The 27,553-nt window shown below is 39.7% G+C and overlaps 1 protein-coding gene across 1 annotated transcript in view; it reads right to left on the reverse strand.

Moving 5' to 3' along the window:
• Positions 1-27,553, reverse strand: part of plcg1 (phospholipase C, gamma 1) — a 47,068-nt gene that overhangs the window by 7,939 nt on the left and 11,576 nt on the right. The window contains exons 3-22 of the mRNA XM_046870114.1: positions 19,923-20,075; positions 19,619-19,712; positions 19,151-19,198; positions 16,613-16,697; positions 16,432-16,515; positions 15,800-15,822; positions 15,615-15,684; positions 14,994-15,095; positions 10,547-10,665; positions 8,470-8,555; positions 7,999-8,119; positions 7,040-7,208; positions 4,740-4,862; positions 4,541-4,642; positions 4,179-4,366; positions 2,993-3,193; positions 1,163-1,282; positions 858-1,038; positions 348-425; positions 113-216 (exon numbers count right to left, since the gene is read on the reverse strand). Of these exons, the coding sequence (XP_046726070.1) occupies positions 113-216; positions 348-425; positions 858-1,038; positions 1,163-1,282; positions 2,993-3,193; positions 4,179-4,366; positions 4,541-4,642; positions 4,740-4,862; positions 7,040-7,208; positions 7,999-8,119; positions 8,470-8,555; positions 10,547-10,665; positions 14,994-15,095; positions 15,615-15,684; positions 15,800-15,822; positions 16,432-16,515; positions 16,613-16,697; positions 19,151-19,198; positions 19,619-19,712; positions 19,923-20,075 (2,251 nt within the window). The remainder of the gene's footprint in view (positions 1-112; positions 217-347; positions 426-857; positions 1,039-1,162; positions 1,283-2,992; positions 3,194-4,178; positions 4,367-4,540; positions 4,643-4,739; positions 4,863-7,039; positions 7,209-7,998; positions 8,120-8,469; positions 8,556-10,546; positions 10,666-14,993; positions 15,096-15,614; positions 15,685-15,799; positions 15,823-16,431; positions 16,516-16,612; positions 16,698-19,150; positions 19,199-19,618; positions 19,713-19,922; positions 20,076-27,553) is intronic.

Consider the following 27,553-nt stretch of genomic DNA (forward strand, 5'->3'; position numbering starts at 1 on the left):
TGTGAGAGCGAGAGAGAGAGAGAGAGAGAGAGAGAGTGTGAGAGAGAGAGAGAGAGAGAGTGTGAGTGAGAGAGAGACACACACACACACACACACACACACACACACTTACCAGCCTCCTTCCTGCTTGTCTACGTTCTGAATGATGGCGTTTTTACTGAAGGAGAGCTCGTCATCACGCTGAGCCTTATACTCGAACATCGCTCTCACAGTGCACTGCTCACACACACACACACACACACACACACACACACACACACACACACACACACACACAGTAAGAGAGCCAAAGCTTCTTATGAACAAGACTAAACTACTCGAGACACTAAAATAAAAAATGTAGTTACCTTAAATGTAGGCATTTGATTGGCTTCCACATAGAAACCCGGGTTCCGTCCCTCATACAGAGAACCATAGTCCGGTTCCTGTACACACGCACAAAGAGATGGAGATAAAATTAGTTGAAGATAGACACAAAAGAAGAAAAAGACAGAAGGTAAGACAGAAGGTTAGACAGAGACACAGCAGTGCAGACAGACAGTGACTGAGTGAGACAGACACGTAGTAATGCGGGCAGACAGAAAGGACCACAGACCAAGACGCAAATGGAGCAGACAGTCAAAAAAGAGCACAGACACACGCAGACGGACAAACATAGTAGTGCAGACAGAGACCCAAAGAGAGCAGACAGATGGTTATACAAGGAAATTAAGAAACAGAGAGATGAGCAAATAGAAAAAAAGACAGTCAGAAAGGTGCTCAGACGCATGCAGAGGAAGCAGACAGACACGTGCATGGGAGCAGACAGAATGTATCAAGTGTGTGTTGGTGTGTGTCTTGGGGTGTGTGTGACTCACAGCAGTGCCAATCTTCTCCAGTGTCTCCTCATTGATGGGGTAACGCAGCTTCATCTTGCGGTACAGAGGGTGTTTCTCGTAGTAACTGATCAAATCCACCAAACTGTCAAACTCTGACGTACCAAGAACAACAGTCTGTCCCTCCTGCTGCACCCGACAGTGTTTAATCTTCCCCTCCGCTCTGAGAGACAGACAGATGGAGAGAGAGAGAGAGAAACAGACCAAAACCAAACTTTCAATACATAAGACAGAGTGCAGGGAAAATGGATGGGAAAAAAGAACAAGAGAAAGAAAAAAGAATGTACCGGAAGGAGATGGCGTAGGAATTTAGCTCCGTCCTCTTCCTCACGAGGAAGGCTCCATCACGGGGCACCCTCATCAGCATGTTCTCCGCCTGGCTCCGCGTCAGACACGCGTGATACCACCTGAAACACCGTAATCAAGAAACGCATTACACATGCTTGGTATAGGGTCTTTGTTTATTAGCAGGCTACATGCTAATACCATGCAAATAATATAAACCAGGTGGTAGCTAGGTTGTTGCTATGGTATTCCAGGTGGTTGTTAGGGTGTTGCTATGGTATTCCATGTGGTTGCTAGATTCTAGCTATGGTATTCCAGGTGGTTGCTAGGGTGTTGCTATGGTATTCCAGGTGGTTGCTAGGTTGTTGCTATGGTATTCCAGGTGGTTGTTAGGGTGTTGCTATGGTATTCCAGGTGGTTGCTAGGTTGTTGCTATGGTATTCCAGGTGGTTGTTAGGGTGTTGCTATGGTATTCCAGAAACTCACTATGCAGTTCTTCAGGGGTTGCTTTAACAATCTAGATGGCTACTGGGTGTTGCTAGGTGGTTGCTATGGTATTCTAGGTAGTTGTTAGCATATTTCAAATGATTGCTATGGCATTTCAGGTCGTCACTAAGCTGTGGTTGCTAAGCAGCTGCTATGGACTTTCGGGTCGTCATTTAGCTGAAATTTCAGGTGGCCTGGGTGTTGCTAGGTGGTTGCTATGGTATTCCAGGTGGTTTTGCTTGGTATTACATAAACTGATATTTGTAATGAACTGTTGTTTGGTGGTTGCCATGGAATTCCAAGTGGTTAACTACTTCTAGGCAACTCCTATAGTATTCCAGTGGTGGTTGGTTTGAAAATCCAGGTGTTTGCTAGAAGTTTAGTGGTATTTCTAGTGGTTTGTTTTATTGTGGTTGCTATGGAATTCCAGGTGGTTATTTGGGTGTTTGTAGGTAATATACAATGTACAGGGAAACATTATTTAATTTAAAAAAAAAAAGGCCATTTAACTGAGGAAAAAAAAAAGAAGTATAAAAATATAAAATATATAATAGTTATATATAATATAATAATAATAATAATATCAATAATATCATATATAAATATATAATTATACAATAATTAAATAATATATAATATAATAATAATAATATCAATAATATCATATATAAATATATAATTATACAATAATTAAATAATATATAATATAATAATAATAATAATAATAATAATAATAATAATAATAATAATAATAATAATAATAATATCAATAATATCATATATAAATATATAATTATACAATAATTAAATAATATATAATATAATAATAATAATATCAATAATATCATATATAAATATATAATTATACAATAATTAAATAATATATAATATAATAATAATAATATCAATAATATCATATATAAATATATAATTATACAATAATTAAATAATATATAATATAAAATATTTAAAAAAGGCCATTTAACTGGGGAAAATAAAACAGCAAAAATATACAATATAATATGTATATTAATAAAATTATTTATAATGAAAGTATTTAAGTCCAAATTCATTCAATTTAATGGTATATATTATTATACTGTTTTTTTATTATTATTATTTATTTAATTGTTCTTTTTCTATTTAGCTCAATTTTATATCTATTTATATCATTTTTTTTTTATCCATAAACCCCAACTTTTTTTTTTATCATTTTTTTTTCTACATTTCTATCACAAATGTTCTATCCCTCTTTCCTTTTTATTTGATTTGATTTATTTATTAATTTCTTCACTGCAGATAATTCTGGACTGTCCCGTTGTGTGAAACTGAACCCACACACTCACTCCTTGCTCTCGTGGGCGTTCGTCTGAGGCACGGGTTCGGTCAGTTTCATCTCGAACTCGTTGCAGCGCAGCGCCACCTGCTGATAGTGTGTGATGAGAGCGAAGAGCGTGTCGAACACCAGGTTGTCCGTCAGGTAAAATTTGGGGCTGCCGGATTCCTGGCGAGAGTGAATTCTACAGTGCTGAACACGACCTGAACGCCTGAGGACCACCACACACACACACACACACACAATTAAACAACTTGTACATTATAATGCATGGACAGAAGGACACAGGTGGAGCTGGAGGTGGCAGAGTGAAAGATGCTGAGATTTCTATCAGGACTGAAGAAGATGGACAGGATAAGAAATGAGTTTATTAGAGGGACGTGGCAGAGGGAGGACGTTTTGGAGTCGAGGTGCAAGAGTTACTATGGTTACAGGTGTTTATAAGCAGCACATTCGTTTAGTTTCAACTGACGAACGCAAACTACATGTGTGTTCAGGTAGTTAAACGAATGTGCTGCTTATAAACACCTGTAACCATAGTAACATCCAGTTCCAGTTCCATCCAGAGTGAGACGTACACATTTCCTAATGACCTCACTGAGCTCCATGGAGGAGTTTTGCGTGTGGTGGAACATCTAGGATTTTGATAAACGGCTCGAGGCGCAAGATGAATTTGTTGAACTGAAGAAAAAAAACTTTCAAATGAGAAACAGAACGAAAAAGAAAACAGCAGATCAACAACAGCTTCATTCTTAAAGACGCGGAACACACACGGTATTATTAAGATGTTCCATTTCTGATCAGAAGGTCATGGACTCAAATCCCGACACTGCCAATCTGCTACTGATGGGCCCTTAAGCAAGGCCCTTAACCCTCAATTGCTCAGGTGTATAACAGATAAAGCTGTAAATATAAATATAAATAAATGGCATCTTCTGGCACTACTTTATCTGTGTGTGTGAGCAGCTCGAACTCCTCAATGCTGGAAGTGACCATGCTATAAGGTGATCACCACTTCACCTTGGGACCTTCTTCATCTTCTCATTGTGCACCAACATCCTGGAACACCTCGAACTCAAGTCCTCAATACCATTTTTGATGCGTTTCTTCAGTCAGATGGTAACCAAGCAGCAGCATCAGGTTGTTAGGTTTCTCAACCGTCAGTAGAACAATCGAACACAGACATGAAATCCTACCAGAAAGATAAAGTGTAGTCTCCCACAAACGTCTCGCTCTCCCGCACCAGGAACGACCCGTCCGGAGCACCTGTTTCCAGGCAGTACTCCGAGAGGAGCCGCTCCGCAATCTGACGTCCGTCACGTCCCGCCCCCAGCTTCCCATGGAACCACTTCTCGCTGACGTGCTGATCCATGCCATTCCCAACCTGGAGAGAAATTAGATCAGGAGGATCACGGAGAAGCTGGTGAGGATACGACCGTTTTCACACATTACATGTAACTACAAATGGATAAAGAGTACATCATGTTACAACCGTAACTTGTACAAGCTTCAGGGAGTTCTCAGTACCTCCACTGCACACAGGGGTTAGTCTGCTCACCTCACGGTGTTCCTCCTCATCCTCATTGCCTTGGTTACTGGTGGTTTCCTCCGAGTAGTAGATCTTACTGCTCGTCAGAACGAAGAAGTGCGGGTACCACTCCTACAGCGAGAAGAAAAGATTCCACCGCTCATAAAAGACTCGGTCCCAATAGCGTTAAATGAAACATGACTGAGGAGAAATGAAACCGGGTTCTCACATGGTTGATGGGATCCTCAAGGAACAAGATTCCGTTCTTGATGGAGTTGCTGATGTCGTTTTCCGAGTACGGGGTGGACGTGGAAACCTCTTCATACGCACTTCCCTCTGCTAACTTCTTGTGCTGTTCGTGGAAGCAGTGAAATGTTAATAAAGCGATAAAGTGAGAGTGAAAACAAGGCAGAGCAATTTCATGGTTAACAACAATTACCAAAACTATACAATTAATCAATACTGATACCCCCGAATACCTCAACACTGATACCTCAACACTAATACCTCAACACTAATACCTCAACACTGATACCCCCGAATACCTCAACACTGATACCTCAACACTGATACCCCCGAATACCTCAACACTGATACCTCAACACTGATACCCCCGAATGCCTCAACACTGATACCTCAACACTGATACCCCGGAACGCCTCAACACTCATACCTCAACACCGATACCCCGAATACCTCAACACCGATACCCCGAATACCTCAACACTGATACCTCAACACTAATACCTCAACACTGATACCCCGAATACCTCAACACTGATACCTCAACACTGACACCCCGAATACCTCAACACTGATACCTCAACACTGATACCCCGAATACCTCAACACTGATACCTCAACACTGACACCCCGAATACCTCAACACTGATACCCCGAATACCTCAACACTGATACCTCAACACTGATACCCCGAATACCTCAACACTGATACCTCAACACTGATACCCCGAATGCCTCAACACTGATACCTCAACACTGATACCCCGAATGCCTCAACACTGATACCTCAACACTGATACCCGGAACGCCTCAACACTCATACCTCAACACCGATACCCCAATACCTCAACACCGATACCCCGAATACCTCAACACCGATACCTCAACACTGATACCCCGAATACCTCAACACTGATACCTCAACACTAATACCTCAACACTGATACCCCGAATACCTCAACACTGATACCCCGAATACCTCAACACTGATACCTCAACACTGATACCCCGAATACCTCAACACTGATACCTCAACACTGACACCCCGAATACCTCAACACTGATACCCCGAATACCTCAACACTGATACCTCAAAACTGATACCCCGAATACCTCAACACTGATACCTCAACACTGATACCCCGAATGCCTCAACACTGATACCTCAACACTGATACCCCAATGCCTCAACACTGATACCTCAACACTGATACCCGGAACGCCTCAACACTCATACCTCAACACCGATACCTCAACACCGATACCTCAACACCGATACCCCGAATACCTCAACACCGATACCTCAACACTGATACCCCAATACCTCAACACTGATACCTCAACACTAATACCTCAACACTGATACCCCGAATACCTCAACACTGATACCCCGAATACCTCAACACTGATACCTCAACACTGATACCCCGAATACCTCAACACTGATACCTCAACACTGACACCCCGAATACCTCAACACTGATACCCCCGAATACCTCAACACTGATACCTCAAAACTGATACCCCCGAATACCTCAACACTGATACCTCAACACTGATACCCCCGAATGCCTCAACACTGATACCTCAACACTGATACCCCGGAACGCCTCAACACTCATACCTCAACACTGATACCCCGAACGCCTCAACACTCATACCTCAACACCGATACCCCCGAATACCTCAACACCGATACCTCAACACTGATACCTCAACACTGATGCCCCTGAATGCCTCAACACTGCTCCAGCAATCGACTGCTGCTGATTCCAATGTCAGTGTTTCAGTGTTACACATCTAATATGAGGTGACTTATAAGAGGGGGTTTCTAGGGTGCCTCTATGTGGTTGCTATGGTATTCCAGGTGGTTGCTAGGGTGCCGCTATGTGGTTGCTATGGTATTCTAGGTGGTTGCTAGGGTGCCGCTATGTGGTTGCTATGGTATTCCAGGTGGTTGCTAGGGTGCCTCTATGTGGTTGCTATGGTATTTCAAGTGGTTACCAGACCGCTGCTGGGAGGTTGCAATTATATTCCAGGTGGTTGCTAGGGGGTTGCTAGGGTGTTGCTTTGAAAGTCCAGGAGATTACTTGGGTGTTGTTAAGCAGTTGGTAGGCAACGGGATTCCTGATCATTATGGTGTTGCTTAGGGGTTGGTATGATATTCAAGGTGGTTGCTAGATGGCTTGCGATGTTCTTACATGTTTCTACAGGTTTGTCATGGTGTAACAAGCTGTTGTCACAGCGGTTTTTTTTTTTTTTTAGGTGGTCTACTCTTGGACTCACCTTGATCAGAATCTTCCTCTTGAGCTGATTCGGTGACGGGAGCCCGTCTGCAGAAATGTCAACCGCTTTAGTTAGAAGCATTTCCCCGAACACCTTCTTGAAGTGCGTGGCCATGTTCCTCTGCTGAACAATGCTGCAGTGGTCCTCAATTGAGAGGATTATGGGAAATCTAGAAGCAAAAAAATAAATAAAATCAAGAAAAACACAACCATGGCAATGCCAAGCCAACATCTTTCATCTGAACATCTGAAACTTAGGTGATGTTTTTCCTGTAACGCTGTAGGTGAGCTTCAAACTCCTCACAAATGTCCTACAGAAATCATTGGTGTTTATTAACACAATTTCCCCTGCTGGTCAAAGAATGAACTGCAGCATTAACAATACATAAAGATATGGTTTATTATGGATTATTTTATACAATACACTAGAGCCAAAAGTATATGGACAACATTTCCAGCCATAAGTGGTTCTTCACCAAACTGTTGCACAAATTTAGAAGCACACAAGTGTATCAGTCGTCTTTGGATGCATTTGGTAGAATGAAATCTTGCCTCTACTTCAACTAGGAGACCAAAACCTGCTCCAGCATGACTATGCCCCTGTGCACAAAGTCAGCTCCATGAACATCTGCTTTCCATGATTTAAAAGACCTGGAAGATCTTCCACTATAGTGCTTCATACCCTATTGAACTCCTTTGGGATTCATTTTTCACACTGACCAGGCCTCCTCACCTCACCTACATCAGATCCTGACTTTACCAACACCTCCTTGTGGCTCCACAAACCTCCACAAAATCTAGTGGAACATCTCCCCAGAAGAGTGGAGCTTATAATAACAGTGAATGGAGACTAAATATGAGCAAGCAATGGTCAGGTGTCCACAAAGTTTTGGCTGTATAATGTGTGTGTTCCAAGTGTGTATTGTATATTCACACACACACACACACACACACACTCACTCGGATGTGACAAAGGCATGTTCTTTGATGGTCGTGAGAACGTCGATGAACTTGATCTTGGTGGTGAGAGTGTGGCCGTGATAGATGACCGGCATCCCATCAGGACCGTCCCAGCAGTCCACTGCAAACACACACACACACACACACACACATGAATTTAATACTTTTCCTGATCAAAGTTTTCCTGTGTTTCAAGTTTCTCACTTTTCTGTTCACCTGTTCTGGTCTTTTTAAGCATTTACACTCAAAACTGACAATGAACTGCATCTTGAATTATCCAGAAAAGTTCTGTATCTCATACTTAAAATAAAACCGTATGTAATACGATTAATTATAATAGTAATTTCTTTATCAAACACAGATCATTTATTAGACATTAGTACCACATAATGGATTTTACAGCATGTGCTGCGATGAAGAGGCCTGTGTGTGTGTGTGTGTGTGTGTGTGTGTGTGTGTGTACACACTCACACTCGATGCATCTGCAGCCCATCCTCAGGCAGCGGGCGTACGCCTCCAGAGATGACTCGCTGGAAAACTGGTCTCCCGTCAGGTAGCTAAAAACAGACACTTGCGTCAGGGCCAGGAAATGTGTATGCTGTAGTAAAAACGCTCTCCTTTACCCCCACATCTCTCTCTCTCTCTCTCTCTCTCTCCCCCCATCTCTCTCGTTCTCTCCCTGCAGGCTTCTGTTTACACAACAATCTGCTGCTTCGCCGCATGAAATCAGACTCTTACACTTCAGTGGAGTGTGTGGCTCTAACTGAGGCGTACAAACTTTTGCAGCTCGGAAGTCTTCGCTTTGAACAGTGACACATTATCTTCTGGCCTCACGTTTTGAATTATTTTTCGTGTGTGTGTTTTAGGGGTGTGTGTGTGTGTGTGTATGTGTGTGTGTGTGTGTGTGTGTGTGAGAGAGGCATTTCATTTTGTGTTGTTACTGTTCATTAACGTAACCACAGCGCCACCCTTCAGCCAGACGACTGCCACTACGCCCCGTTTTTCCTCCTCAAAATATTCATTTGTGTCTTATTGGAAATCCGATACGATTCAAATTGTGTATCGCCATATTTAAAATGACAAAAGTTTCAAGACAATTTTTGTAACAGCCAACAGATGGCAGCAAAAGGCTGAAACGCACAGTCACAGGGAGCACCAGGCATCATAAGTCAGTGTGGTAAAAGACTGAAAGCTGTGGGATTGGTGCTGTTCTGACCACGTGTTTTCCCACATCAAATCTGCCACAGAGACGTTTGACCTATTGCGATGCTGCGACGAATCGTTTAAGGTGTTTCAAGCGGCACGCGCACGCTTCAAGAGCTGAAGAACATCACTGGGAAACAACGAGAGACCAGGAAGACCTTCGGCCTTGGGGCTGAATGAATCTTCACAAATCTAGTAAAACATCTCAGAAAAGTGGAGCTCATAAAAGGAGCAAATGGAAACCAAATGCGGAATGAAACGTTTAAAAAGTAGCACATAGCAATCTTCCAGTCAGGTGTTCACACAACACCTCAACGGAAACACTGGGTATAAAAATAAAAAAGTGTCAGCAGAGTGTCAGCAGATCTGAGGTAGTCATGGGAAGGGAAAAAAGCGAATGGTTTCCATCATAGTCCGAGCACGGCGTGACCAGGCCACAATGACTTCAACAGAAATGACATTCAAGATCAAGGCTTCTCACCTTTTACCCACTCATAACCCACTGCTTATCTATTTATAACCTCGAACACGCCATCGTTCAACTTTTACTCCACGGTTCTTAAAGTCCAGTAAACCAAGAACATGTTTTAGATCCCAGCAGCATCATCATCATAATCATCATCATCAGGATTGTTCTGCAAAATCTAACAACAGCTTCAAATCCTCAATGCTGGAAAGTGACCATGGTACAAGGTGATAATCCACAGTTTGGTCTGAGACCTTACACCATTTAAATGAAGAGGAACGTCCATGAAACCAGCAACCATAATCGAATCATCCACTCATTTTTTCCTCCAGTTTCTGTTCCTGAGAAATTCCTGAGAGCTCACACTTGAGACTCCTTTCATAAAATGTTCCAAAAAACATTCTCTCCTTACAGAAAACTCAAACATGAACACCACATGGATTCCTATGAATGAGCTGCTGCTTTAAAAAGGGTAACGGACACATTAATATAATCCTGTGCTGCTGTTCTGACCAATCAGAATCTAAATTTAAAAAAGACTTCACATTGCTATGTTTTATTTTAGATTATACTGGAATACTCTGAATACGTGTTCATGTGGGAAGTAGAAACAGAAAAACAATCATTGCCGATTCAGCTGGGAATTTGCACCGAATCTTCACGGGAAAGACGCTATTACAGTAGGAGAGAAGACACTAACTAGACCCCTGTGCTCAACCAATCAGTGAGCCGCATTATTCCTGGCTCCGCCCACAATATTCTAGGGTGCAAAAGATGAAAACTTGTTCCTGTACCTCAGTCATTTGAAGTGTAAATCATCTTAGATTGTGTGTGTGTGAGTGTGTGTGAGTGTGTGTAAGAAAGAGATTGAACACTTACGTATTATGTGAAGAAGAAATCCAGTAGTGTGACAAAGGATTGTTCATGTCCTCAGGATGCACTTGGTCCAGTGTGGAATCCCAGATGGAGTTCTCTTTAGAGAACAGGTATGTGAGGAACTAAGAGGAAACGAAGCAAGAGCGAGATGGATAGGGAAAGAGAGAATGAAGAGAGGGGGCATGAAGAAAAGACAAAAAGAATGATTCAAAATGAAATTTCACACCGGTACTAATATAATACAGTATAACAGTGTGCTACAGTACAGTGTAGTATAGTGTAATATTTATAATTGTAGTATTACATAGTAGGATGTAGTAGAGTATAATGTGTAGTAAAGTACAGTGTAGAAGGAAATGGTAATATTGTATACAGGGAGTGCAGAATTATTAGGCAAATGAGTATTTTGACCACATCATCCTCGTTATGCATGTTGTCTTACTCCAAGCTGTATAGGCTGGAAAGCCTACTACCAATTAAGCATATTAGGTGATGTGCATCTCTGTAATGAGAAGGGGTGTGGTCTAATGACATCAACACCCTATATCAGGTGTGCATAATTATTAGGCAACTTCCTTTCCTTTGGCAAAATGGGTCAAAAGAAGGACTTGACAGGCTCAGAAAAGCCAAAAATAGTGAGATATATTGCAGAGGGATGCAGCAGTCTTAAAATAGCCAAGCTTCTGAAGCGTGATCATCGAACAATCAAGCGTTTCATTCAAAATAGTCAACAGGGTCGCAAGAAGCGTGTGGAAAAACCAAGGCGCAAAATAACTGCCCGTGAACTGAGAAAAGTCAAGCGTGCAGCTGCCAAGATGCCACTTGCCACCAGTTTGGCCATATTTCAGAGCTGCAACATCACTGAGTGCCCAAAAGCACAAGGTGTGCAATACTCAGAGACATGGCCAAGGTAAGAAAGGCAGAAAGTCGACCACCACTGAACAAGACACACAAGCTGAAACGTCAAGACTGGGCCAAGAAATATCTCAAGACTGATTTTTCTAAGGTTTTATGGACTGATGAAATGAGAGTGAGTCTTGATGGGCCAGATGGATGGGCCCGTGGCTGGATTGGTAAAGGGCAGAGAGCTCCAGTCCGACTCAGACGCCAGCAAGGTGGAGGTGGAGTACTGGTTTGGGCTGGTATCATCAAAGATGAGCTTGTGGGGCCTTTTCGGGTTGAGGATGGAGTCAAGCTGAACTCCCAGTCCTACTGCCAGTTTCTGGAAGACACCTTCTTCAAGCAGTGGTACAGGAAGAAGTCTGCATCCTTCAAGAAAAACATGATTTTCATGCAGGACAATGCTCCATCACACACGTCCAAGTACTCCACATTGTGGCTGGCAAGAAAGGGTATAAAAGAAGAAAATCTAATGATATGGCCTCCTTGTTCACCTGATCTGAACCCCATTGAGAACCTGTGGTCCATCATCAAATGTGCGATTTACAAGGAGGAAAACAGTACACCTCTCTGAACAGTGTCTGGGAGGCTGTGGTTGCTGCTGCAATGTTGATGGTGAACAGATCAAAACACTGACAGAATCCATGGATGGCAGGCTTTTGAGTGTCCTTGCAAAGAAAGGTGGCTATATTGGTCACTGATTTGTTTTGTTTGGTTTTGAATGTCAGAAATGTATATTTGTGAATGTTGAGATGTTATATTGGTTTCACTGGTAAAAATAAATAATTGAAATGGGTATAAATTTGTTTTTTGTTAAGTTGCCTAATAATTATGCACAGTAATAGTCACCTGCACACACAGATATCCCCCTAAAATAGCTAAAACTAAAAACTACTTCCAAAAATATTCAGCTTTGATATTAATGAGTTTTTTGTGTTCATTGAGAACATGGTTGTTGTTCAAATTAAATCCTCAAATAAAATTAATCCTCAAAAATACAACTTGCCTAATAATTCTGCACTCCCTGTAGTGTAGTATAGTATAGAGTGTAACCGCATAGTATGTGTAGTATAGTATAGTGTAAAACTGCATAATAGTGTAAAATTGTATAGTATTAGTATGTGTAGTATAGTGTAGTATAGCACTGCATAATGTAAAATTGTATAGTATAATATTAGTATGTGTAGTGTAGTATAGTATAGCACTGCATAAGTGTAAAATTGTATAGTATAGTATTAGTATGTGTAGTGTAGTATAGTATAGTGTAGCACTGCATAAGTGTAAAATTGTATAGTATAGTATTAGTATGTGTAGTATAGTATAATGTAGCACTGCATAATGTAAAATTGTATAGTATAGTATTAGTATGTGTAGTGTAGTATAATGTAGCACTGCATAATGTAAAATTGTATAGTATAGTATTAGTATGTAGTGTAGTATAGTATAGCACTGCATAATGTAAAATTGTATAGTATAGTATTAGTATGTGTAGTATAGTATAATGTAGAACTGCATAATGTAAAATTGTATAGTATAGTATTAGTATGTGTAGTGTAGTATAATGTAGCACTGCATAATGTAAAATTGTATAGTATAGTATTAGTATGTGTAGTGTAGTATAGTATAGCACTGCATAATGTAAAATTGTATAGTATAGTATTAGTATGTGTAGTATAGTATAATGTAGCACTGCATAATGTAAAATTGTATAGTATAGTATTAGTATGTAGTGTAGTATAATGTAGCACTGCATAATGTAAAATTGTATAGTATAGTATTAGTATGTGTAGTGTAGTATAGTATAGCACTGCATAATGTAAAATTGTATAGTATAGTATTAGTATGTGTAGTATAGTATAATGTAGCACTGCATAATGTAAAATTGTATAGTATAGTATTAGTATGTGTAGTGTAGTATAATGTAGCACTGCATATTGTAAAATTGTATAGTATAGTATTAGTATGTGTAGTATAGTATAATGTAGAACTGCATAATGTAAAATTGTATAGTATAGTATTAGTATGTGTAGTATAGTATAATGTAGAACTGCATAATGTAAAATTGTATAGTATTAGTATGTGTAGTGTAGTATAGTGTAGAACTGCATAATAGTGTAAAATTGTATAGTATTAGTATGTGTAGTGTAGTATAGTGTAGCACTGCATAATAGTGTAAAATTGTATAGTATTAGTATGTGTAGTGTAGTATAGTGTAGAACTGCATAATATAGTGTAAAATTGTATAGTATAGTATTAGTATGTGTAGTATAGTATAGTGTAGAACTGCATAATAGTGTAAAATTGTATAGTATAGTATTAGTATGTGTAGTGTAGTATAGTGTAGAACTGCATAATAGTGTAAAATTGTATAGTATTAGTATGTGTAGTGTAGTATAGTGTAGAACTGCATAATAGTGTAAAATTGTATAGTATTAGTATGTGTAGTGTAGTATAGTGTAGAACTGCATAATAGTGTAAAATTGTATAGTATAGTATGTGTAGTGTAGTATAGTGTAGAACTGCATAATATAGTGTAAAATTGTATAGTATAGTATTAGTATGTGTAGTATAGTATAGTGTAGCACTGCATAATAGTGTAAAATTGTATAGTATTAGTATGTGTAGTGTAGTATAGTGTAGCACTGCATAATGTAAAATTGTATAGTATAGTATTAGTATGTGTAGTATAGTATAGTGCTGCATACTAGTGTAAAAAAGTATAGTATGTGTAGTGTAGTATAGTGTAGTATAGTGTAGTACTGCATACTAGTGTAAAATTGTATAGTATAGTAAATTGTGTAGTGTAGTGTAGTAGTGTAGAACTGTGTAATTTAATTGTTTATATAAGTATTTTCTAAGCTACTTAATATTCATCATTAATTAATGATTAACTTCATGTGTCATGCAAAGACAAGCATATAGTAAATATTCAATTCACGTTAATTTGTATTGCGCTTTTAACAACGAACATTGTCTCAACGCAGCTTTATACATAAAGAAGGAATGAATAAATAAACCATCTCTGTGCTAATGACGTCCGTTAGCTTCAACTTCAGCTTAGCCTTGTAGCCATAAGGTTTAATAAAGAAATCTTTACACAGGAAATACGTGTTGTAGCATAAGAGTTTTAGCAAATGATAATTCATTACTTATAAATGATGTAAAAACTATTTCACAGTGAATGATAAAGAAACAGAGCTCTGACTTGAGGTCAGAAGCAGAGAACAAGACGACCACAAAACCTCAGTAAAGGAAACGCAGCAACACTCGAACCTGAATCGTTCTACTTTATCAAACAAATGTGCTGAGAACAAAGACTCAGTTAATAAAATCAATACATAAACATTTTTAGCAAGTCATTTAATTAGTAATTAAATCGTCTCAAGTAATTAATTAAACAAATTTAATAAACTGAAAACATAAAATACATATATACGTTTTTTACTAATGAAGAAATAAATGAACAAATGAAAACAACATACAACAGTTTTGTAACATTATACAAAGTGTCTGGTGTGTGTGTGTGTGTGTGTGTGTGTGTGTTTCCCACCTCATCCTGATAGAAGTAAGGCTGATCGATCTCCCTCAGTGGATCCTTCAGGTAATGAAACATAAACTCCTGAACCTTGTTATTGTCTGTAGCCCAGAGTTCCTGAACACACACACACACACACACACACACACACACACACACACACACACACACACACACACACACACACACACACACACACACACACACACACAAATCAAAATGTGACTACATTTTTAAGTTTGGTTACAGCAAAAAAAACCTAAATGTACACAATTCAGCCAAAAGTATGTGGACACCTGAGCAAGATTGCTTTGTGTTTCTTTTTGAACGTCCCGTTCCACATTTAATGCACTGCAGATGTTCCAATATATCAGTATACAGTTTAAGAAGGACGCACATCGGGTGTCCCGATACTTTTGGCCACACAGAGTGAATAAACAGAACTCTAAATCAGACACGTGGTTCTGTGATAAACCCACAATCCGCTGCGGTACCAAGAGCGTAACTTTTTCTCACAGTTTTCTAAAAGTTTCTCGGTTTCTATCTTAAGATTCACGAGAAGATAGCGGAGATGTTGAGAAGATCTCGCGATCTGGGGAGAACTTTGAGAAACGGCGAAGAGAAAACTTGTCTCACCTTCTGACACTCAATCAGAAAGTGCTGGAAATTCTCCAGTGTGATCCTCTGCTCAGGTCCCTCAATAAAACTGCAAACACCACCAGAGACGTGTTACAGAGAAAAACACCAGAGATACGAATACTGAGCAGTGAAAAGAGGGAGAGAAAAAGAGAGAGAGAGAGAACGTGAGAAAGAGAGAGTACCTCTGAAGGAATGGAATATCCATCTGCAGGAGAGAAAAAGAGAGAAGTCAGGATTAAACTCACATTAAGCAGATAACTAATTACACACATCACATAAAAGCACATGTTAAACTGGTGTTTATCTTGCAATCACATCACACGTTCTCTCTCTCTCTCTCTCTCTCTCTCTCTCTCTCTCTCTCTGATATGAGCAAATAATCATATAATACAGCAGACACACAGCAGTGATTAAATCATATGAGAAACACACACACACACACACACACACACACACACAGAGGGAGAAAGGAAAAAAAGAGCACAGACAGCAAGAGAGAGAGACTCATGGGATTGAACTGTTTAGTCACTGTACATAGAGGTCATCTCAGTGTGTGTGTGTGTGTGTTTCAGGACAGACTAATGGCTTTCAGCAGAGGGATGTTGAAGCTTTTTAAGAGGCCCAGTATTGATTTAGCAGTCATTTGAGAACACACACACACACACGGGGTTTCAGACGCAGATCAGCTGGAGTAAGTTTCACTTATGGGAGTTGAACCTGATTATCTTACCATTACCCCTTTTTCCCTCTCTCTCTCTCTCTCTCTCACACACACACACACACACACACACACACACACACACACACCACTTACAGATTTCTGTGCATCAAACATCAGACTACGGTACAGCTGCGCAAACTGACTGTACGAGACGTCGCCGCTCCTCAACTCGCCATCCTGAAACACACAATAAATAATAACAATAAAAATAATTATTCACTTCACTGTGTGTGTGTGTGTGTGTGTGTGTGTGTGTGTGTGTGGGTAGTTTTACCGGAAGCTTCTCTCGTAGAAACTTCATGTTGGGGACTCGGTAGTTGACTTGGCTCAGCATGCTCTTCAGATCCTTACAGGAAATTCTAATAAACAAATAAATAAAATTTAGATAAAGATTTAAAAATAAATAAATAAATAAATAAATAAAGTGTGCGTCGGATCGAAGTTGGCGTTGTGTATAGCGTGTATATAGGGTGTATAGTGTTGTGTATAGCGTGTATATAGGGTGTATAGTGTTGTGTATAGCGTGTATATAGGGTGTATAGTGTTGTGTATCGCGATGCATAGTAACATATTTGCGTCGTTACAAAGAAACTTATATTATATTTGTATATAACTATTAGGAGATGCTACACTTTTACCATGTAGAAAATTAGCAATCATTTCTGATCAATATTAGAAATGTAGATCGATTTCTGCTCATTAAACTGTTTCTCGAGCGCGTTCTCTCAGCACCGCTGCTGCTGCGTGAACATGACGCATCACAACACTACGGAGACCGAGGCGTGTCCTGAGAGGAACTTCCTACACACACACACACACACACACACACACACACACACACACACACACACACACACACAGACACACACAGACACACACACACAGACACACACACACACACACCAGGAACATCTGGTTTTGAGTTTGAAGTCAGAATTCACTTAAGTAAATTGATGATTGATGAAAATTGATGAAAGTGAACGATTTGTTCCATATTAAATTGCAGAGCATCAGATTTCTCCATCGGAACACACTGAATCATAATCTGATCAATTCGCATCGGTAGCTGCTTCATACGCATGTTTACTGTATTGCATCATTGGCTATGCATCCAGGAGCGAATCGCATCGGCCCTGAGTGATGAGGATCCACAATAAACACAAAATCTAGTAGAACATCTCCTCAGAAGAGTTTATTATAACAGCAACTGGAGACTAAATGTGGAATGGGAGGTTTAAAGAGAAGCACATAGCAATCTTATGGTCAGGTGTCCATAAAATTCTTCAAACACACACACACACACCCACCCACTTATCAGGGTCTATTTAATTCTATATCCTTTAACAAAACATACACAAAATCATAGGAGTTCATTCGATTCTATAGAATTCTTCACACACACACACACACACACACAGGCAGTGGACACTGCATGTGTTTATTGATATTTAACCAGGAACTCGAAGACGACCTGAAACCCCCCACCACCCCCGAGGACAGGCTATGCAATGCTCTTCCTTTCTTCCTGCCTTCCTTTCTTTCTTTCCTCTCCGGCTGTGTTGTTGTGCTGATGAGCGAGAGGAAGGTGCACGTTCACTTCTCTAAGCCTCACTTCCTGTCGCAGGATGTGTAGCGGCTTACGGCCCCCAGCTGAGACTCTACACTCTAGCTCTCTCTCTACGACAGGTCTGTGTGTGTGTGTGTGTGTGTGTGTGTGTGTGTGTGTGTGTGTGTGTGTGTGTAGAAAAAGCTGATAAGACCTAATTACAGAGTCAGCAAGTTTAACTCCTTCCACAAAAAACACAGCACATGAAGCTGTTAAATGAAGACAGGAAGCATCAAACAGCTCATATTCTCTCTCACACACACACACACAATCAGTTTATTACTTTCTTACTCAAGCACAAAAAATACTGGCTTCTGATTGGCTGGAACAAACAAAAATGTAATGCTGCTCCTGTGTTGACAGAGTACGGAACACCAAGGGGAAATGTACAGAATATCGAGGAGACCGCCAATGAGCAGTATGGAGCGCCAACAAAGAGCAAGAAACGCGGAGGAAGAGTAAAGAACTTTACTGAGCGGCAAGAGGAGCACAGAGAAACAGTATGGAACGCCAAAAAAGAGTAAGGAACGTCGAGGAAGATTAAGGAATGCAGAGGAACAGTGAGCAACGCAGAGAAACGCTTGTTCCGTCCGGATCTAAATGCAAAACTTCTGAGTCAGCAATGTGTAAATATTAAGTGTAGCGATTCTGTAGAAATCTCTCCTCTCCTTTTCCTCCAGTCTTATACACTGTTCTGTGGGTGAGTGATGTAAGGTGACACACACACACACACACACACACACACACACACACACACACACACACACACACACACACACACACACACACACACACGGTTTATTTATAATTCAGAACTTTTATTTATTCCCTACTGAGTGATGTCTGCTTCCATCTCCTGGCTCTTCAAGATGTTTTTTGATACATAAGCACAAATTCCACCCCCATGTGATTTAATGCATTATTAAGAAGCTGCAGTGTGTGTGTGTGTGTGTGTGTGTGTGTGTAAAAGAGAAAAAGAGGGACAAACCGAGAGAGAGAGAGAGAGAGAGAGAGAGAGAGAGAGAGCGCAAGAGAAAGAGTGTGTAAGAGGAAAAAGAGAGAGAAAAATCAACATCATGGTTTAATGGAGTTTGAAAGTAAAAAGTGGGTGTGGTTTCATGGCCAGTAAATAAAGGCCACACCCACAGTGTTCAGCTCTACAGCACCGAGTTCAGGATTCAACGGCTGCATTTATACAATACTCACTTGTCTTCTTTACTGCGATCCACAGCGTAAAACTGCTTCCTCAACCACCTGAACGACAAGAAAAACAAACAAACAAATGAATAAATACACTCAGAAACAGACGCCTTAAAAAAATTTTTTTTTTTTAAGGAAGTAAAACGGTCCAAAAAAAGGATCTCTCACCAACTCCATCTGTACAAATATCAATTTAAAAAAAGACAGAAATATGCTTTAAACGTAAATAAAATATATAGAACCACTTCTAACATGTAGCCCCGCCCCCTCGATTTAGGCCACGCCTCCTAGGCAGTGAGAGCTGCGTCAGCGGTTTGCGTCGACTCCACAGAAATAAAAGCAAACATCTAAAACCGTTCGAATTATAATAAACGGCCGGAGTTACTGAAGAACACTGGGAGGAGAAAACTCACTGGAACGCTTCTCTGAAAAACGAAACGGTTTGGAGGTTAAAGGTCACGGTGTAGTACAGACCGTTCTATCTGGAGAGGAGTGGGGGAGCGTAGGGTGTCGACCACCAGCCAGTTCAGACCCTTCACCCACATAGACATCTCCTCATCCGACGTGGCTAAAAACCACAAGCGTGCACACACACACACACACACACACACACACACACACACACACACACACACACACACACACACATAAACAGTGTTTATATGCAAGAGCATGAGCAGGACTACAGTAACCCATTCAGTGCTACTTATTTGCTGTAAGCCTGAAGCTGTGGTGTGTGTGTGTGTGTGTGTGTGTGTGTGTGTGTGTGTGTGTGTACCTGCAAGACTGAGGGATTTGAGGCGGAATTCTGGGCCATAGAGTATGACGAAGCAGTGCGCCTGGTCAGGTCTGACGGCCGAGTCCTCCACGTAACGCTCAAAATCACGAGACTTCTGTCCCGTCCGGATCTCCTTAATCTCCCGAATATCAACTGCACAGAACGAGAAAAACAAATTATGGTCAAAAACTTACCAATTTAACAATTTACCCGACAACGCAAGCGTTTTTCGTTTATGGAGCAAATCTTTACAGGGGGAAAAAAAGAAAACGACTGCTCATGTGCCTTTTCAGGGACTTTTTTCCCCCTCACCACAGTCACCACTGACTCGCTTATTAGGAAAAAAAACATACAATTTTAAAGAACGACCTTAAACTTATACACACTTTTATACACCTTTATAACCTTTTTATCTGTGTAAAGATGCTGTGAGTCAATGTCCATTGTTAAAAAACGCAAATAAAAATAAACGGAATTAAACCTCTGATTGCCGGAAAACGTACGACGTCTCGCGCCATACACACGTCCCTACGAATGAGCCGTTACAGTGACACAGGGTTCATCATGACCGCACGGTACGGCGTGTTTTATTCCTCTTGTACTTCTCTGTGCTCCAATTTTCTCATATGTGGTTCTTTTCAAACTGTTTCTGTTTGGAGACAATTGTATCAGACGTCTTTGGGAACGAAATTCTCCCTTCACTTGAACTAGGAGACCCAAACCTGTGCACAGAGCAGCTCCATGAAGATCTGCTTTCCATGAGCTGGAAGATCTCCTGCTGTAGACCCTATTGAACATCACCTACATCGGCACCTGACTTTACTACCACCTGACTGATTATGGCTGAACGGGGAGAAATCGCCACATAAACGTGGAATAGGATATGGGCATATACGGTCATGTAAAAAAGAAAGTACACCCTCTGAAAATTCTATGGTTTCACGTTATCCGGACATAATATCCGATAATATTCAAGTCACCTGGTCCTCATCAAGACCTAAATGCAAGTAAATACAAACTCTACCACATAACTACTATATTACAATACACAAGTTATAAATTATAGTCGCTTTCCTGCTCTTTCTGTCGTCCTGAAAACTTCGAAGACTTTCTATGCCACAAAGCGCGCTCTCGTGACCGTTCCACACACAAACTCCGCCTGTAAACGTTATGCAACAACGACTGCACGTTTTTTTTTAACCTGTTTATAATCAGTCCGGAGGACACGTCTCACCGGCGCCTCACACGTGATCTGTCGCTATAGAAACGATCACGGATCGGAGAGAACGCATTTCCTAATATGACCTTATCACGGTACAGATAGAACAACACGAGGACAAAAAAATTAAATATATCCTACACCCTCTGACCAATCAAATTCAAGCATTGAGCCACGAGCAAAGTGGAAAGTGATCAATAATTAATCGAAACCAATTCGACCAATCAGAATCCACAGATTAAAAAAATAAATAAATAAATAAATAAATAAATAAATAAGATTCAAAGCGTGGGTGTGAAGTTCTCTCCGGGTACGACACGGTGTGCTCACGTCACGTTAACACACACACACACACACACACTTTCCATTCCATTTCATCATGTTCCATTCAATGAACTGATAAGAACCAGATGAAATGCAGAAAAACACACACACACACACACACACACACACACACACACACAAAAAAAAAAAAAACACTTTTACTTCATCATGTTCCAGTTCAAGCTATTGTTAGCAAGCTAGCCAGCTAACCTGACAGGATTTTTAAACAATTTTTAAACCTAGCATAATAGAAAACGTCTGTGGTTAGCGCTTAGCACCTGACATTGTGACATGTTGGCTCATGCTAGCTTGAAAAATAAACATCACGAAGCATGGCCTAGAAGTTCTTAGGTCATATCTGACAGGAACATTCTACACAATGCTAGCTAATCAAGCTAATAGGAGAGAGCAAAATTCTTTACTGCTAATGCTTGCTGTCAACAAGCTAATAGACAGGATTTCTGACTGGAATTTTTTAAGCCATATGCATAGATGTTGTTAATCCTCACTGCTAACAGTGGCTAGGTGGCTAATAGCACGAGTTACCTACAGAAATCCTGTCAGGAAACGTTCAAATATTTACTTAAAAACCAAAAAGTGTCAATTTTGAGGAGTATATTGGGTTTCACTTAATTTCTGTAGAGAACAGAAAGAGAAATAGGTGTGTGTGTGTGTGTGTGTGCGCGCATGCCGGTTAGTACTGAGGTGTTAACACACATCTGGCATTGAATGTGCCTCACACACAGCCTGCCTTTCAGCAAGCAACCCAAGATAGAGACATCATCTAGAGGAGGTTTTGTGTGTGTGTGTGTGTGTGTGTGTGTGTGTAGATCACAAGCGTTCTGTCTAAATATGGGTGGGCTGGCCTCATATAGAAAAGCAGTTTAATGTGAAAAGCGTGACCTGATCTGACTGCATGTGTGTGTGCACACCATCAAACAACCACCAATACATATATAAATCTTTTCTTTTTCACATTTCATGTTAGTTTTAAATAATTTCACCCAAAATCTTTCATTTATTGCCTTAATTTAGGTCATCTCTCTCTTTAAATGGCTGAGAAACATGAAAAAACTGGTTGTTAATTTGGCCCCTTTTCATTGTTTGTTGCAACGAAGGTCAAAAACACACATAAAAAAAAATAAAAGGTCCGAGTCCAAATGTGACATCTTTGTCTCCAACAGAAGAACTTGTGTAAGACTGAGAACAGGAGAGAAGATGTAATCGGACTGCCTGGAATCCTGAACCAACATGGCTCCCATTTCAAACTTCAACACAATGTATTTCCATCTGGACTGCGGCTCATTGGAACCGACTTCACCGTACAACAAAAGGCATATGTCTGAGTTCTGTAGGTGTTATTTAGAGAGAAAACAGTCTTCTGGGGTGATATTTATAGAACCACCTGCCCAGTCACCACACCTCAATCCTGCTGAACTGCTCTGGGATGAACTGCATCACAAGACAGAAATCTCCAATGAGTGAAGAACTGGAGACACCAAGTGTCGAAGTGTTCTTCGTGCTAATGGAGGATTTTTCAAAGAAAATAAAATGTAACATTGGACATTTATCGATTTATTTTTTTAATCATGAAAGAAAATCTTCATACCGTTACATTACCGAGTGTCTCAAACACCAAAAACACTTTCCCAGTAATTATCAGCCGATCCTGGAAAACTGTCCCATAAACGCATGCTTTCTTCTTTTCTGTACATTAAGCTAGTTGCTTGGTTCACTAATTGAGCTCATGATTAGCATAGCCACACTAACATCAACAACACCAAGGTGTTTTAATATTAAATAAAAATGTAAACGCTTTTTCACGTGTTAAAGGCAGAAGTACAAAATGTACCAATTTTTTTTTTATTTTTTTTTATACCAAACTCTGAACGAGGGAAAGAGCATCATCTTTCTCACTCCTCCTGCCACCTGCAGCTCTAACCACTCTTCCTGCACCTCTACATCTACAACCACAGAGCAGTGTGTGTGTGTTCTCATGTGTGAGTGAAAGGAAAGACTCCATAGAATCATACAAATATCTCAAAACGACTGATAAAACCACACACAAAACACCTAACGGATGTAAACTGAAACTTGTGGGGCAGTATAAACCGGAGATAAAAAGTGTGTGTGTGTGTGTGTTTTAAAAAGCAAAGAAAATTTTGTATTTTCTTCTATTCAGAAATAGGTGGTAAACCTTCAGAAAAGTTTCAGCTGTAACTCCAAAGCACTGGAACTGGAGACTCCTTTCATACGTATGTTAAACAAACTCATGTCCTTTGACTCTTACTAGTGATTAGAATTCAAACTCAAAATGCCTCGCTGAGTTTACTGAAACTGTCTACATTCTTCTTTACCTCAAGTTTTATACAATTTTACAACGACTACAGCGAGATTTACTTCCATTTATCCTGAAAATGTCCACTTACTAACGACAGGAATTCAGAGCTTCCTGAAAAGTCAACACTTTTAGATCCTAAACCAGCCATTGCCGTTTGTGTTCGCATTAGTTGTCGCACAAAGAGGAGAGAGAGGGATATAAGGATCTTTGTCATCAAAGTACACAGCAATGAAATGCATTTCAGCATCTACCAGAAGTGCAAATATATATGCCAATATATACAGCATGTAATATAGAAGTGAACAAATTTACATCAAATAAATATAAAAGTGTGCAGAGGCTGGTGATTAATTACACTAGGATTAAATATAAATCAATTAAAATCTTGAATCGCACGATTGTCATGAGTTAACACGTGATTAATCACAACTTAATCGCACATTTTTATCTGTTATCTGTACCTTGTATCTAATTGAAACAGATTCTATAAATATTAATTTCACATAAAATCTGTGCCTTTGTTATTAATTTTATATTTATAAAATTCGTTTACACTCAGGAAATTATTCTTTTAATTTTTTTTTTTGTGGTCATGTTTCTGTAGTTATATATAATATATTTAATCTAATAAATGTATTTTTTGTGGTTGTTTTGATTGTTAAATATGGTGCGCGGCTCCTTTAAGAATTACATCACAGTTCCGGTTGCGTTTCCTCAGTTGCCGATAACGAAAAGTAGAAAGGAAGGAAGTTAAGCGATCAAAAAAGATCTTTCGTTGGGGTTAATCTATTTTTTATATATCAGAGTAAAGAAAGGACGTTGTGAAAAACGTGTGTGGCGTCAAAAGTTTTAACTCCGCCTCTTTTATATTTACGTTTTTTTATAAAAATGGTAAAATGCGAGCCGCGTTAATTAAAACGAGTGGCGTTAAAGAAACTTTGCGTACATTTTGACAGCCGTGATATAAACACTTATAAACACGTGATATGTACAATAGTAAAATGTCATACACAGTGTATATACACACACAGATGTAATATAGATAAGAGGATAATCTGATATATAATGAATTATAAACAGGATCATTAAACAGAACGATTGAAAAGACTGTTATATACTGAATAATTGTGAAGAATGATATAATCTGACAGTTGCCTTCGCCAGAAAGATCCGAATTCCTGTCACAGGTCAAGTCGACTTTTATCGTCAGTCCAACCGTACACAGTGCGGTACACGAGAAAACCAAACAACGTTCCGCCCGGACCGGGACGCTCCATCACACAACATACATGAACAAACAGGAAGACGTAACCAGACAAAACTCTAAACTAACAATAAAGTGCACATGTGCAACAATTAGTGCGAAAGTAAAAGCACAACATAAGAAACTAATGAATATAAAAACATACTGTAAATTAGCAATTTTAGCAAGTTTGCGGTTCGAAGTTAGCAATCATGCGAAACAGCAATTTTGTGGAAAACATAACATTGTGTATTTTTGAATCTTTTTCGACATAAATAAAAGTTACTGTTTTTTTGTAAAATGTAGATCAAATGCAGAATCACGCAATCCTTCAATGGATTAGAATGAACAGAAACAGTTGGCAGGGAAAGAGAAAATAGAGATGATGCTCATTTACCTTGTATTATACTACATTTTATAAACACAGCCACCTTTATTTCTATTTATCCTGAAAATATGCAACGATACACAATTACTCATCTTTCCGGAAAGTCAAAATTCTCAGATCTAATGCAGCTCATTATCTACACATCCTGGTTTGTGAGGACTCGTGTCTTTGGTGAACTATGAATTTAACAGTTTGATGAAACCTTATACATCATAATGAGCAGAAGAAAGTAAAGAAAAAAATCAAACACACTAACAAGGTTTCTTTTCCCCAAAAAATGAAAAAAACACACCATATTTACTGCTGAGAATTCCAAAATGTTCTTGACCTACTGACGCCTAAATATAAGAATCGACTCTTTCAAATTCCAAATCTTTATGTATTTGACTCACTGATGTAGAGGACAGTGATTTGGAGACAGATGATCTGCTGTAAAACCAACACCACGCACTAAGAACCACTTTAACTCACTAAAATTACGATTTGACAAAATCTATAGCAAGAACATGGACTTCCATTTATCCTGAAAATCCTGGGGAGAAGAAAAGCTTGAAAAAAAAAAAAGGTTGGCACAGAGTCGAGTCTCTCGTGAACGACACGTCATACCGAGCTCAGAGCATGCATGCATTTGCTGTTTGCAACCGCGTGCATGCACAACGTAGTGGCTTCGGGTTTCTGAGCTTTAGAAAGCTTGTAAAGCGTAATCAATCTTCAGACCATCAAAGAGAACGAAAGTATTCGCCGTCAGCTGTGTTCAGGGCCGAGCAGAAAACCAGCGACCGGCACAGATCGGCTTATATGATGGTTTGTGTACGGGACATAATCGCGCACACACACGCACACGCACGCACGCACACACATCAAATAAACAGGAAAGAGAAAGACTACAGCTGCTTATGAGAATCTGTGATTGTTCCTCATTGGTTTAAAATGAGAAGAAGTGTGATGTCATGGTGTCCCAGAGCAGAGTGTGGTTTAGATCTGCAGGTCACACACACAATGTTTCCCCTGACTACTCAGTGTTGATCCTCAAACACTGCTCGAATGATCCCACCATCTCTCAGGGATCATGACATGCTTCAATGTTTCTGTTCTAGCACTGAGGTGGTGGAACCAACCTCCACTTGATCTCTGAACAGCGCTCTTCAACCCATTACCAAACCCTGAGCCCTCCAGGTTCCCTAGAACCTCTGAAAATAACACAAAGCTATAATATATAGGGTTGAGTGGTAGTTCAGTGGTTTAAGCTCTGGGTTATTGATTGGAAGGTTGGGGGTTTAAACCCTGGTATCACCAAGCTGCCACTCTTGGGCCCTTGAGCAAGGCCCTTAATCCTCTCTGCTCCAGGGGACCTGTCTCATGCTTGACCCTGTGCTCTGACCCTTAGATTTCACACAAGCTGGGATTCATAAAGAAAATAATTTTACTGTGCTGAAATTCACATACATACACACATGTAGTCTCTCACAAAAGTAAGTGCACCCCTCACATTTCAGCTACTATTTTAGTATTTTCTGAAGGGACAAATCTATAGAAATAAAACATTTTAGAGTATCAGTTTGTAGTTTGTGTATCAGTACTGATTTACTGTCCTCTAAAATAACACGCACATTATTGTCTAAAAACCTGCCAAATGAAGTAAAAAGTGATAACAGCTGTATGTGGTGTAAACATGCAATGCCACATGTTCTATTCATCATGTTCATGTTTTTGTCTGTTTGACACAACCACATTTTTGTATCTTCTACTCGAGCAGTAACAATTTTGCAATGATTTTGAAATTGAAATTAAACGACACATTCATGTGTGAGCTCTGTAAAGGTTTGTGAAAGTGTAAAGTTGTGCTGCTGCTGTCGATTATTTTAGTAATCGAACATTCAGCAGATTATTCCTTCGATTAATCGGGTAGAAAGTACTTTTTCTTTATTCAAGTATTTAGATAAATTATAAAAGCCATTTGTTTTTAGAATTTTTTTATTGGTGAAATTCCACACAAGAATATCGTAAAAAAAAACAACTAAAAGTGCATTTAATTGCCATATTACATCAAAATACAAACACAATGCGTTGTGGAATCGAGGAATCGTTACAGCTCTATGCTAGACTAAAATATAAA

The sequence above is a fragment of the Silurus meridionalis genome, chromosome 16 (genome assembly GCF_014805685.1).
Source record: "Silurus meridionalis isolate SWU-2019-XX chromosome 16, ASM1480568v1, whole genome shotgun sequence".
Taxonomy (NCBI): Eukaryota; Metazoa; Chordata; class Actinopteri; order Siluriformes; family Siluridae; genus Silurus; species Silurus meridionalis.